The sequence below is a fragment of the Xiphophorus couchianus genome, chromosome 3 (assembly GCF_001444195.1).
Source record: "Xiphophorus couchianus chromosome 3, X_couchianus-1.0, whole genome shotgun sequence".
NCBI classification, from domain to species: domain Eukaryota; kingdom Metazoa; phylum Chordata; class Actinopteri; order Cyprinodontiformes; family Poeciliidae; genus Xiphophorus; species Xiphophorus couchianus.
Window position 1 is genome coordinate 8,918,077 of NC_040230.1, and position 13,617 is coordinate 8,931,693.

At 37.4% G+C, this 13,617-nt stretch overlaps 1 protein-coding gene across 6 annotated transcripts in view; it reads right to left on the reverse strand.

Moving 5' to 3' along the window:
- Positions 1 to 4,680, reverse strand: part of map7d1a (MAP7 domain containing 1a) — a 43,201-nt gene extending 38,521 nt beyond the window's left edge. For 4 of the 6 annotated variants that reach the window (XM_028011483.1, XM_028011527.1, XM_028011492.1 and 1 more), the window contains exon 1: positions 4,303 to 4,680. In XM_028011483.1, the coding sequence (XP_027867284.1) occupies positions 4,303 to 4,333 (31 nt within the window). In that variant the 5' untranslated portion in view covers positions 4,334 to 4,680. The remainder of the gene's footprint in view (positions 1 to 4,302) is intronic. The other 2 variants (XM_028011511.1, XM_028011501.1) reach the window with 1 other exon arrangement.
- Between the last annotated feature and the right edge of the window lie 8,937 nt (positions 4,681 to 13,617).

The following is a 13,617-nucleotide window of genomic DNA, read 5'->3' on the forward strand; positions in this document are numbered from 1 at the left end:
CACATTGGCTTGAGTCTTTGTTTAAAAACTCTACACAGCAGTTTCTCTTTTAGAAAGAGGCAATCCTATAGAAAAAAATATATAAATAGGAATCATGATATAACAGACAATCTGAATTAAATATTTTTGGAAGACAGGGCTTACTGAACAAATCTTATTATTTAGATAATTTTTGGCTCTGAAAAGGAAAGTTATGACAATGTATTTACTCTCTTGACTTTTCAATGGATTAAAGCTAAATCTAGTTTTTTTCAAACAACGTCTGTTACATATTTGTTAAAACTGTCACTGTGCCTTGAGAGTATGAGGCATATCATCCATGAAAAAGGAAAAAAAACAGAGCTGCTGCTGCTCCCTCACACACACACACAGTGTGACATCATTTATGCTTCTAATACAAGGTGATTACATCTGAGTGCAAACAAGTCTTTTTGTAATGTGAAACTTGAATTGACCGAAATCCTTACAACTGGTCAAAGCTAAAAAAAAAAACATAAAGTTGTGGTCATTGTATTTCTAAATTTTCCTTGTCAACATATTCAACTGAGTGTGACACAGTACAATGCAGCATAAACAACTACTTGTATGTCACAGTCCACAAACTGTGCTGTGAGTTCAGACTAAGGACTCACTGCTACAGAGTTGGAGTGACTTCAATAAATTTCTTTGCGACTGATGTTTCTGATCTTCTCACGTCTGTTTCTGTACAGCTTATACGGCTGAGCCCCACTTTGAAATCTGCTGAGTCTGAGTCTGGGCTTTGCATCCATCTTGCACAGCTGGGAACTAGAAACCCTTTTGTAGATGAACGCCACACTATAGCTACGGTGACAATATGTAGGTTTTACAGGTACTTTATGAGCAGTTGTGATGTGTTCAATGTTAATCTAACAAACCATACATACATGGGAGTAAAAACCTATTTGATCGTACATGAAATGCATTACATGTCATCCAGAAACAGACTTCATCTTCTACACTTTAAAATGTAGAAGATGAATATGAAAAATACATATTTATGTATTTTTATTAATAACCCAAATTTTAAGCTCAAAGTCAAGCAATGGTAATGCTACTTACACAATGGCTTAAACCATACAATTCATATACGGTACACTGTCAAAGTTGAATCTAGCATGTTTCAAACTGCTAGTTTTAGCTTATTTTTTTAAGCCCCACTGCTAAACAAAGACTCATTTCTGTTGCTATAAGGATTTATCATTAGACTGTAAAACTAGGAGGGTCTGTGGGATCCAGACTATTATTTCTTTACAAAGAGATTCAAAGCTGCTCCAAAAATGGGACAATGTTGTATGCTCCCCCCCTCCCCGAATTACATAACTCCTGTGGCTGAAAAAGCATAGTTGACTGATCCTGTTTACAGCTAAAGCAGTTCTGACTGCTAAAGCTGGTGGATTCTCCCTCATTACAAAACAGACAAGGATTACACTATCATCCCTTTCTTTACTCTTCACCGTAAGTGTGGCGATGCAGGTTCAAATTCAAGTGAATAATTTTTTAACTAAAGCACAAATTTCTCAGAGGATGCCAAATACATAAGGGGGAAAAGTAGAGTCCCTGCTTATCTTAGCTTGTCATGCCTGGATTGCTCAGGTGCTACACTTAAAAAGAGCAGGTTGCCATAAAAGCAGCAGAAAAAAAAAAAATTATTGGGAGAAAAAAAAAAAAAAAAGAATATAGAAAAACGAGGGATTAGAAGATTTGGGGGAAAAAATCCTGACAGCACATTTTCTCAGGGCTGGTGATGGAGCTTTCAACAGCTCAGGTCCAAAGATAAGCCTTTCAAAGGAGGAGATAAATGAACAATCTTGTGGCTAGGGAGGCCCAGCCCAACTATTTGGAAGAATCCAGGTGTTCTTGCTCAAGCATGTTTTACGTGGGCAACACACAGCTAAGACAAGGCTTCAGAAGATTATTTTTAAATATTCTTACCATTTCTTTTAACGGTTTTCAGAAAACACATCTATGCTCTCATTTGTTAAAGGCTTAATGTTATAGCTGAGAAAGCTTCAAAAGGTTTACGAGAAAATACATGTACAAAGTATAATCAACAATATGTCAGCTGTAGCATTGTATCAGTACATAATCATATCTCTTTCACATTTTTTACATTAGAACCACAAACTTTACTGTTTATTTTGGTTTATGTGACATAACATAAAAACAACATTATCAAAGTGGTAGGAAAAAGATAAAATGTCAGTTTTCAAGTTTTATATCAAAGTCTTCTCTAGCATGAATATGCTTTCTAAACTACTCCATGATTCTTCCACGACTGATCTACTTTCAGCTCAATCCATCTTCATACCAACTCTAAGCAGGTAGCCCATCTTTAAAGAAAAGAAGAAAAACATACCTTCAATGTGATGCTGCCACTACCATGTTTCACTATGGGGATCATGTAAGTCAAGATTTGCACAACTCATAACTGGTCTGTCAATAGATTCTCAGTTCGCAGCTTCACTTCAGTGAGCAAAGTGCACAGTGAGATACTAAAAGCATGGAATTTGTTTTGTAACCTAACATTACTTTAAACTTTTCCACAACTTAATCTCGACAATGTCTACTGTGTTACTTACATTCCATAAACATGTTTTTATTGTTGTTGTTTTTTTTTTTTGCTACAATTCTCTAACAAACCTCTCAGGCCTTCACAGAACAACTACACAAAGCTGGGTTGCATTTTCCAAATTGGTCACTTCTGAAGAAAACAAGCTGCAATGCATTTCATTTAAGGATACCAGAGTAAATGAGATTGATAAACGCATGCCAAACTGTCAAGCTGTTATCTGTGCATTTTGAAAACAATGCTTTTTTTCCCCCACTATACAAGTTTTCACAATTTGTGTTGGACTTCCACAAAGACATTTAAATTTAGGGTTGTAATCTGACTAAATGTGAACAAGTTCAATAGGTAAAAAGTTTTCTTTTACTGCATACACTGCATCTTAAAACCTGGAAAACACCTTGAACATTAATAAACATGACTGGCAAACTATACATTACATGAAACTGAAGAGTTAAAGTATCCTTCTCTCTGCTGTGAGTCAGATGACAAGATAAATGACCTTTGAGACTTTTAAGGGTTTATCTATTCAGAACGCTCACCATGCAGGCTGTCGTTCAGGATTCCCACATAACAGGGTGGAACACATCTAACATCCCACTTCATGCAAAGCCAAAACAAGCTAGCCTCCCTCTATGAAGCCCCCCGTCAGCAGGAAGGAAGTCTTCTTGTTGTCTGAAGGAGGAGGCTGCATTGTGCTATTTCCAGAAACAGGCAGCATCTCAATGCTCAAATGCTTCAATGTGGAGATCCAAACATCTGATGCCACCAAAAGAGCAGTGGTACTACAAAGAAAGCGTTCAAACTGGCAAGCCTCCAGGGAATTTGCAAAAGCTGAATGGGGAGCATGGCACTGGTTTGGACTGATGAAGTAATAAAGAATTCTGAAACGCATTAAGAAATCTCAGAGAGCAGAGCAATCACTGCTTCAAATAACTTATGTCAACTTGTTGCGTTGGTTAATCAGGTAAAAGTTGGGGTCTACTTGGCAAGTTACAACGGCCGCTAAAATTATTTTTACAGTGTACTGCAGCACACTAAAACAGTGAAATAAAATAAATAAAGAATTTTAATATACAATATCTTCACATTTCATGTAATAAATTCCAGATTATATAAATGCATTTGTTCACATTTTTAATTTAAACATTATACAAGAAATAAGTCATTGTGGCACTTCTGACACTCCATACCTCTGTCTCCACCTGTGCACTACTGAATATATAAAACATCCTTTGCACAGAGATGGACCCCAGTCTGTAACTGCGTCGTGTTAGTGGGGATCTAATCCCAACATAAGGAGGGGGATGGGATGGGACTGGTGAGATTACCTCATCTACAGCAAATTGTGTTATTATAACCTCCACGGCTTTCTGCGCAATGAATGGAGCACGACACAAAGCGGTTAAAGGGGTGAGAAGGACGGTGTCTTGCTTAGGGAAACAGCTGTTTTATATTAAAAAGTATCATTGTTAAAATATTTTTGCTCCAAAATTTTGGTCCTTATGTTGTGCTAGCATGACACCCCAATGAGTTAGCATTTATAAATGACGTTAACATGTTTATTTTCGACCAAGGCGTTTTGTTAATCTTATTTCTGAACCTCTGCAGGACATAACTTTAAATTTCCTCTCAGTGTGGAAATGTGGGTGACTCACAAAACAGTCGACAAATCGTTCAAACTGACGATTTGGCGTAAGTGAGTAAAGACTTACGTGTTGCTCCAGGGAGAGTCTTTTCCTCCATTTTCAGTAGCAGTTCCCTCCGTTTCTGTCCTTTTGTTCGCTCAGACCTGAGAGTTTCGGCTCTTCCTCCCCGGCAAACCTCTCATTCCTCAGGCAGAAACCGGGAGGAGGGGGAAACTTGGTCGAGTCTCTCCACTTGTTTAAAAAAGCCAGGAAATCCTCTGCCAATGAGTCCAGAGAGGTGACAAACACTCTGAACGCGTCTGTAGTTGAACACTGGTAGTTGAGTATGCTGCTGGGAATAAAAATAGCGTTGTCCGAGGGAATTTGGGGGAATAAAAAGAGGAGGGGGTGAGAGAATATCCCCAGTCCAAGACAACCGCACAGCTGATGCGCCGCTCACTGTGATCTGTCTGCGCTTCACATCGGACTTTACCATTATGAATCAGAGGGGAGTCCGCTGCTTTTAAATGACATTTAGTAAACATATACCACGATTGTTTTTCTCTGAAAAACACAAATCTCACACATATTGGTTATAGGTTTCCTAAATATTGCACAAAGGCATATCTAAATGAGAATAATTAAATTGCTTTCTAATTTAAGGAAACATTACATCCCCTAGGGTTCAGTTTGGTCTTTTCGCCTACAAAACTTCTGGGGCCTCATTTGCGAAGACTTGGGAGTATTTTTCTACTAAATTCTTGCGTATGCTGAATTATTTGCGTACGCACAAAAAAACAGATGAAACTGTGAAGCTGCAACATGTGGAATTTACCAGACACGTACCGCTATGCAAATTATGCCCACCACTTATACAACTGTAAATTCATACAGAAATGAGGAGAAAGAACATCTAACATGTCCTGTTAGATGTGTTTATTCACATAATCCCAGAAAATACGTGCTTAAGAGTTTAACAGAATACTGAAACTCCAATCAACAAAAATATGAAGCCACTGTCCAGTCAAAGTCCAGACCTAACTTGTATTGAGAATAAGTGTTAAGGCTTGAAAATGGATGTTCCAATCTGAGCCAGACCTATTTTACAAAGAAGAATTGGCATAGCCTACATTTCAGTCGCTAGATTTAGCAAGAGTATCAGGATTTTTTTATTCGTAAAAAATGTTTGAAAACCATGTATCATTTTCCTTGCACTTCACATTTACACACTACGTTGTGCTGGTCTAGCACAAAAAATCCCAGTTAAAAACATTAAAGTGTGTGAGTTTGTTGCAAAATTTTGTTGTGAAGTAACAACAATGCTAAAACTGAAACTAGAACCTGGTTGTAATTAAAAGGAAGCACAACGAAGGAATTTTATGGGTTACATGAATCACTGCATTCTGCTTGCCAGGTTTTTGTTGTTTGATGTTTTCTACACTTGATGCTCACGTTGTGTTGGCTCATTAAGTCTTTTTCTCTATTAAGGTGAATAAAATCACTTCCAAAATGGTCTACCCTTTCAACTGATCTGTGTTACGTAACAATAGAAGTCCAGCATCTCCTCTCATCTGCCACCTGTGGATTGCTCAGAGCATCTGCCCGGGTGAATGGGGGCAGGGCCAGAGGCGCCTTGGCACGCTTGAGAGGGGACACCCTATCTAAAGGATACTGGTTGGGTCTTTTTGTGCAGCTGCTGAGTTGCGCTCACCCAAACCCCCACGAGCCACCTGTTGTTGCAACTTGACTGTGGAAGATGGCTGAGGTTTCTGGGGGGTTGGGTGAGTTTTGGGATGGGCGCCTTACTGGTTTAAAAGTAAAAAATCTTTTTAAGCATGTTTTTGTCTCAGGGTTTCCCTCAACTTGTAATCACATGTCTGTCAATTGATTCAGAAAATCACATCACAAATAAGATTATCATAGAAGATTCCAGTGTCATTGATATATTATTATATTTATTAGTAGAGGAGTAAAGTATGGAAATGCAAACACGCATAAATGATCTGTTCTTTCCCAATGATTATCTAGACCAGGAAACTATTTTAATCATATTTCCTACTTTTCAAGAATTCATAGTAACGCTGTGGTATAAAATATTACAGCCTGGCCCTGAACATTCAACAGTAAAACTTTCTATTATCAGTCTGATAGGAAAATTAAAGGGCACAGGATGAAAGCATGCCTTAGAGTCAGGAAGCATGCCCTAGGTTATCACACAGTGGTGTACTTTACTGTGTTAATGAGCCATCCAAAGTGAGATGCATGCAAAACAGCAGAGGTAGTTCTGTGGGTCCCTAATAATTTCTCTTTAGATGTGTAGAAATGTTGCATGATCTTAGAAAAGTTAGTAGACTGGTATTACCATTGGTCACTGAGCTTTTATGCTATTTCCTTTACTGGCTTTTACTTTAAATTTGCCGTTTTCAATTCTTAAAAGCACTGTGTAACTGGGGCTTTTCACTGCACATTGTTGGAAGAGCCTCTCCATCTCTTCCTAATCACGATAAGACTTTGATCACCAAGAGCAGTTCATTCGTTGACACATGGTCTCTAAAAAGAAGTGAGTAAACAGAAAACATCAAAAAGGGAGCAAAGTGATTGCATCGATGTCCACAAAATATCCTGAAAACAAGGAAGAAGGCTGAAGAGTCAGCGAAAGAAGCCTGGAGAAGATTTAAGCAACTGAATGAGAGAATTAAGATATTGTTGAAAAAGCAAGATATTTTCTACCTGTTGCTCGTTGTTATCTCGTCTTCCCAGGTTCGTTAATGTCGTGTGTAAAAGTGAAACAACAGTCACTGTTCAACTTCACAATCAACCAGAATTTTATTCAAACAATCCAGTGCATAAAATCACACCAACAGCTCATCATAATTATCAGAAACTAAAGCCACAAAGAAGAAATTAATTACCTTAGAAAAATACAAGGTAAAAATACAAGAAAAATACGAAGACACGCCTTTGGAGACCACTACGTGTGTCAATTAAGACAGTTCCACCCCAGTGATCTGACTAGTTGTTTTAGCTCAGTTACTTTTATATCAAAGCGTGTTTCTATTGTCTGATGCATCTAAGGTTCCGTTTAGAGGTGATCTCAAACATAAAGGCATAAAAACTTGGATGACTTTTAAGATTCATACTTTAAACTAAGACAAGACTTTGTCGTCTTTGGAACAGAGTATCTGAACAACAGAATCAAAATCCGAAATAAAATTAGAATCAGGATCAACTTTATTGGCATAGATTGTGTGCACAAAAGTTCTGATGTAAAAGATTATGCTTTTCTTTGTTAGTCACTATTATATCCAGAATATAATTTTAAGTTCTCCCTCAAACATAAAAGCCCTTAATATTGAAGTTCCGATATACATTAGCCCTCTAATGGTGTTCCTAACACTACATTTTGCTCTCAGGCTTACTGGTAGTTTCTACGGTCTCTAAATGTAGAGTTTGAGGCAGATCTTTCAGTTTTCAAGTTCCTTTTCAGTGGAACCAGTCTTAAGACAGACTACTTTTAAGACTAGGTTTAAAAAGTTCCTTTTTTTGAGCTTATAGAGTGGCTTAGGTTTTTCTGAGCCATCTCCATACTTCTCTGAGCTTTGACTGCTGGAGGACATACTGACCTCTTTTTTTTACTACATCACATTCTCATACTACTCTCCATTTCTTAATTTCTTTGTAACAATTGCTGCCTTTAACTTCATCTTCTTCTGGCTCAATGTTTCTGGTATCTAAAAGTTAATTTCTTCCAATAAGTTACTCAAGAAGATGCAGCTGAGTGAGTGTAACGTGTAACTAGTTACTACCCGCCTCTGACAATCAATTAAAAAACAACAGACTTATCTCGGGCCACAGACAGTAGTGCCCTCACCAGTCAGTTTGCAGGTCAGCTGCTGTGAATGGCGAGGCTGACGCTCATCCTGGTAATGAAATAACAATAGCTGGAATGTTTAGAATCTCCCTGGACCACTGACCCAGACTATGGTATAGATAACTGAACACACAATCTTGTCCCTTGAGCAAATTTTGCATGTTAAGCAGCATGAACAGGATAGTGGATTAGGAAAGAATGAACAAAAAATCAATCTACTATTTTCGGTTCCTGGCTGAAATGTTTGTGTGCACTTGCCAGGTCCATAATTCCTCATTGCAAATTACAGAACAGTCATAGGGTGTTTTTGATATCAGCTTTCTCTGTTTTTGTGACAGCAGCATTGGCTTCTGTCAACAAGGCAACAAGTCGTCAACAGCAACTGTAGAAAAGCCTAAAGATTCACATGATTTATTTTGCTATTATATTATTGGTTTCCTGATGTTATTTAAGTTTCAAGATCCAAGTCCTGTTTCACATTTCCTACTTATTATTGTGTCTGTAAGTGCTGGTGCAAGATGGCTACCCAAATAAATAATGTGGGAGAGAGGTGTGTTTCTGTGCTGGCTGAACAAATTAAATCCCAATATAAAATAAAATATATTGAAAATGTTGGTCATGATGTTCCAAAAAGTGAAACAGTCCAAGCGTGTCCAGCACCATTTATGATTAGATTTGATTGTTTTGACTGAAGAAACAGAAATCTTTTCACCTTCAGGATATGATGCATCGGAACTAATTTATGTATCATCAAGGAATAAAGCAAATGAGTTTCAGGGAAAAGCAAGCAAACTGCATTCCAAACAACAGCAGCATTCCATAGCCTTGCAAAATCAAAATTTTCCTTTAGACTTAAGAGCTAGATTCTGTTATTTTTATTCATTAAATCACCCCCCCCCCCAAGAAAACTATACTGGCATAAAAATGCATAGTTTCAAAATAGAATTGCATGAACGATGACTAATGTTTACACAGTATTAAAAAAAGAAAGAAAAGCTTTTCTACAACAGGTGGCATTACCAGGAGTTCATTTTGCAGTCAGCAGTGAAGAGTGTGATTCCTCTGCAGTCTGTCTCAAATAGCAGAGTCTTGTAAGCCATGATGTAATCTTTCTGAAACGTGCTATCAGTAAGAAAACAGGGCCAAAAACACGTGGCGTTGGCTCCTATTGCCGCTAAACCCCCAGGGCCTCTCACTATTTTGCTTTTTCCCGGGACTCTTTCTCTCTCTTCCGCCCCCAACCCATCCACCTCCCTTCTGCTCTGTCGCACTCTCTGTTTATAAGTGCATGAATTGCTCTGTTTTTACAACTCCCAGCCCACTACCAACCTCACTACTGCCTCAAGAATAGATGCCCCCCCCCCCCCCCCCCAACCCCCACTCTATCCTTATGGGCTTTCATTTCCATGACAACTCACAATAAAAGGAGAGGGAAATAGCAGAGACAGAAAAAATAGAATGAGAGGGTGGTAGTGCTATGCCTTGACCTTTCATTGAATATGTAAAAAGGGAACCCTTCACTTCATGTCATTAAGTTTTACTGAGCTTAAACTGACCAGTCACAATAGCATCAGCAGCAGGAATCCAGACTTGTCAAGGGGAAGTGGAAAATGAACAACAGTAATTAATCTGACTAAATGAAAAACTTAGCAGAAATAATAAAGAGCAGAAATGTCAAAGATATGGATTTTGTTTCATTAGTTTTAATTTAACTAACGCTGCATGAATTGGTTTGATTTCTAGTCTAGGTCCCTTTTCCATTTTCTCCCAGTCCATATATGGGCTCCCTCTGTGACCCCCAGCTTCTATTCACAGTCCAAAAATATACATATTCATTTCTTAATCTAAATTGTAATTAGGACTGAGTGTGTGTGTGCGCATTGTTGTATTTTCTGTTATGTCTGCGAGGTGGCTAATTAAAGACACAGCCTCTTAAAAGAACATATACTGTATGTATCTGTTTTCTTAATTATGTCTGGTGAGGTCTAAAGGTTGATTTCTCTGCTGCCGACATCATTGATTTTGTGGCACATGACCTATGAGTGGCTTCACAACAACAGACACCAGTCTCTTTGTAACACATAAACATGGTAATATATAGACAAATACTGCACAGGGATTATTTTTTAATTCCAGATCATAGATTACATTTGGAATTAATTCTAGGTAGAACTGGACAAATTCTGTCCCACTGGAATAGTCGTACATCATAAAAGGCAGACAGCAGATACTCTAATTCTTTAAGCGACACAATTTAGTTAATATTGCTAAAAGAAATAGAAGCTGCTCACAAGATATAGTTTTGCAAGCCAAATGAGACTGGGTAAATAACACAATTGCCTTTCAGTTAATTGCTTGTAAAAGAATACTCTGGTTCACCAAAGACAATAAAGATAACTTAGAAACTCTCCTGTGAAATCCAAATAGCACAATACAACTTAACCTCGATGAAACATGGCAACATGAGAATAACAATTCACAAAATAATAATTTAAAAAGCATTTCAAAAATTGTCTTTAGATACAGATCTACTTTCAATACAATAACGTATTGAAAGTAGATCTGTATAACGTATAACGTATGCTGCTAATTGCTACTTTCAATACAATAACGTATTGAAAGTAGCAATTAGCAGCAACTAGTTATGTAACAACAATTGTACTCATAATATGTCATGTGATCATATTGCATATCTTTGTATAAGAAAATGAATGACAGGAATGTCTGACCTGCAAAAGTTCTGCAAGGTAACAATTGAATTTGAACTCCAGCAGTGCTGGTATAGGCAAACTAAAGTCCTGCAGGGGGGACTAAATTGTAATTAGGACTGAGTGTGTGTGTGCGCATTGTTGTATTTTCTGTTATGTCTGCATGGTGGCTAATTGAAGACACAGCCTCTTGAAAGAACATATATGTATCAGTTTTCTTAATTATGTCTGGTGAGGTCTAAAGGTTGATTTCTCTGCTGCAGAAATCATTGATTTTGTGGCACATGACCGATGAGTGGTTTCACAACTCCCAGGGGACTCCCATAAACACATAAATTCTTAGACACACTAAACTACGGTCAAAATTATTATGTCTGCGAAATATTTATGAATGGGCATTAAAATTGGCTTCAAACATTATTTGTTTACAAGTTATAAGAAATGTTTAATTAATTACAATTTATTGACATTCATTTAGGATTTTAAAGAACTGATACATGTAAATAACTAATTAGAAGAAAATATTAATAGCTGTACAGACTCAACTTAAAATAGTTACTTTAATCATGTTTGTACTGGAGTACTAGTACTGGGATACCTTGTTATTACTCTATAGATAAATACCAAGGATTTTCTCTTTCTGGACTCACACTGAAATGTTATACGTCAGACCAAATGAAAAGGTAAGTAAACTAGCCTTGTCTCTAACTCAAAGGTTATGCAAGACAAAAGCAGTGAGTCTCCAGCTTTATCATCATTTTATGGTGATTTGTAATGTCTAGAGAGGAAAGGAAGTTGTCTGAGAGCAATACCTGGGAGATCAAACAGACCGGTGGCATATCCAGGAGTTTTATTGCACTGTGTGCTGGGTTTCTCTGGCTGTTATTTAGGAAATGGGTAACTGGTGACTCGTGATGCAACTATGACTTAGTATATTGCTGAAAATGGGGCAGCATTCAAGTAGACATCATAATTCAAGTTTGATTCCAACCAACATTGTTACCATTTTGTCCATAAGCATAGGAACTTCCTTTTCTCAGAACAACTGTGGGGCTAGAATATGCTACGTGTGCAAACTAGGCAGTTATTGTTAAAAGCATAGCAACAGTGAATGGAAACCATTAAAAGTCTCAATTTTCTACATATAATCAGTCATTCTAAAAGCAAGAGAGAAAAAACATGGCATGTAAGGAAATCTCCAATACTAAGTCATCACACAAAGAAAATATTAAAAAGAATCTAACCATGACCGCATATCTGCTTTAAATGTTTACTAGCTCAGTACAGAATCAGGATTGAGCCTTTGGTTAAAGATAGTGTTAATGCTGCTGTGCTATAAAGCTTATTAAAATAGACTATATAAAACAGGATGTATTCATATTACCGTAGATTAAGCTAAAGCACTTATAACAAGAAACAAATATGAGTTGACAGCTCTTTCCAGCATTACTGCAATAGGCTCAGTGACTCAGTTATTTTTGTAGACTGGCATCAGCAGCTAATTTAGTCACCCTACCTCATAGAAACCTCTCCTAAAAAAGACCCTACAGACAAAATAATTCATTCTAATTTCAACATGTAGAAATCTGAAAACAAAATGTGTTTTATGTTGCTTTGAGTCATAGGCAGCAAGAACTTATGTTTGTTCATCTTCCATTTTACTTATCAAGCATAAGGCAGATAAGGAGCGACTGCAGTGAGTGGAGTTGATGATTCCAAACTGAATTTGGATGGCAGCATCTAAGGATTATTTTTTCTCCCGACACCCTCCAAGGACACAAGGGGCATGATGTCTGACATGATTTATGGAGACACCTCCTGATTCGTTCAGCATCATAAACTACTAAATGTGAGAATTAAAGCTGTGCTTCAAGGTGATGGTGAGATGGGATTTCTTTTAGATGTTTTGCAAATAAATCAGCAAAGCATGACTAACCTCTGAAGGGAGAACAGCATTTTTATACTTTTAAAGGCCTTTTCTATGATCACATAAGGAATCCTGCATGACAATATAGTGTCTAATTACCTTGATTACTTTGGATCGATATCAGATTATTCTTGTCATATATTCCCACCAACCTATGACTATCTTAAGTATTTCAAAATCTTGAGTATGTATCCAGACGAAGAGCTCTTAATTTACTCCTTCATCTAAGTTTTCACCCTCATATATTGGTCCAGTGTGTTGTTCAGTAGACAGAGTCGACATACCAGATAAAATTAGCTGGAATTAGCTTTCTCCATAGGGTGAACAATTTCTGTCTTCGATGTGTCCTTGCCCCACATAATCTTAGTTAAATAGCTATATCGTCTCTTTGGCTTCCTACCAATTTTTTGCAATAACATGCTAATGACCAATTCATTCAAATCAGGTGTTTTCATGCAGGGAGACATCTAAAACAAGCAGAGCAGCAGCCCTCAAGGACTGGAGTCACTCACCCATGAGACTGTGTAATAAGCACCGTCATCTTGCAGGGAGTTTGGAGTAGAGCCCTGTTTCTCCCTGCAAAGGCTGCCAGATTACATTTCAACAAACCAAAGATGACTGGTGACACTGAAGTTGATCTCTGACTCCCGGCTTGGTCTGAATTAAAGGTTTAATTTAATGTTTTTAGGAGTCTTGACTGTATTTGATTATATGTGCTCTTCAAAACTGCATATAGCTGGTCAGAGCTAAAATATGCAATTCAAAATATGAAACCTTGAAACAGAAACAATACACTTTTCTTAGCACGAAGACCACCTTAGACAGAAACAAGTATGAAAAGAGCAACATATCATTAGTCAGATGCAGAATTAGTTATTCTATTATGACAAAATACT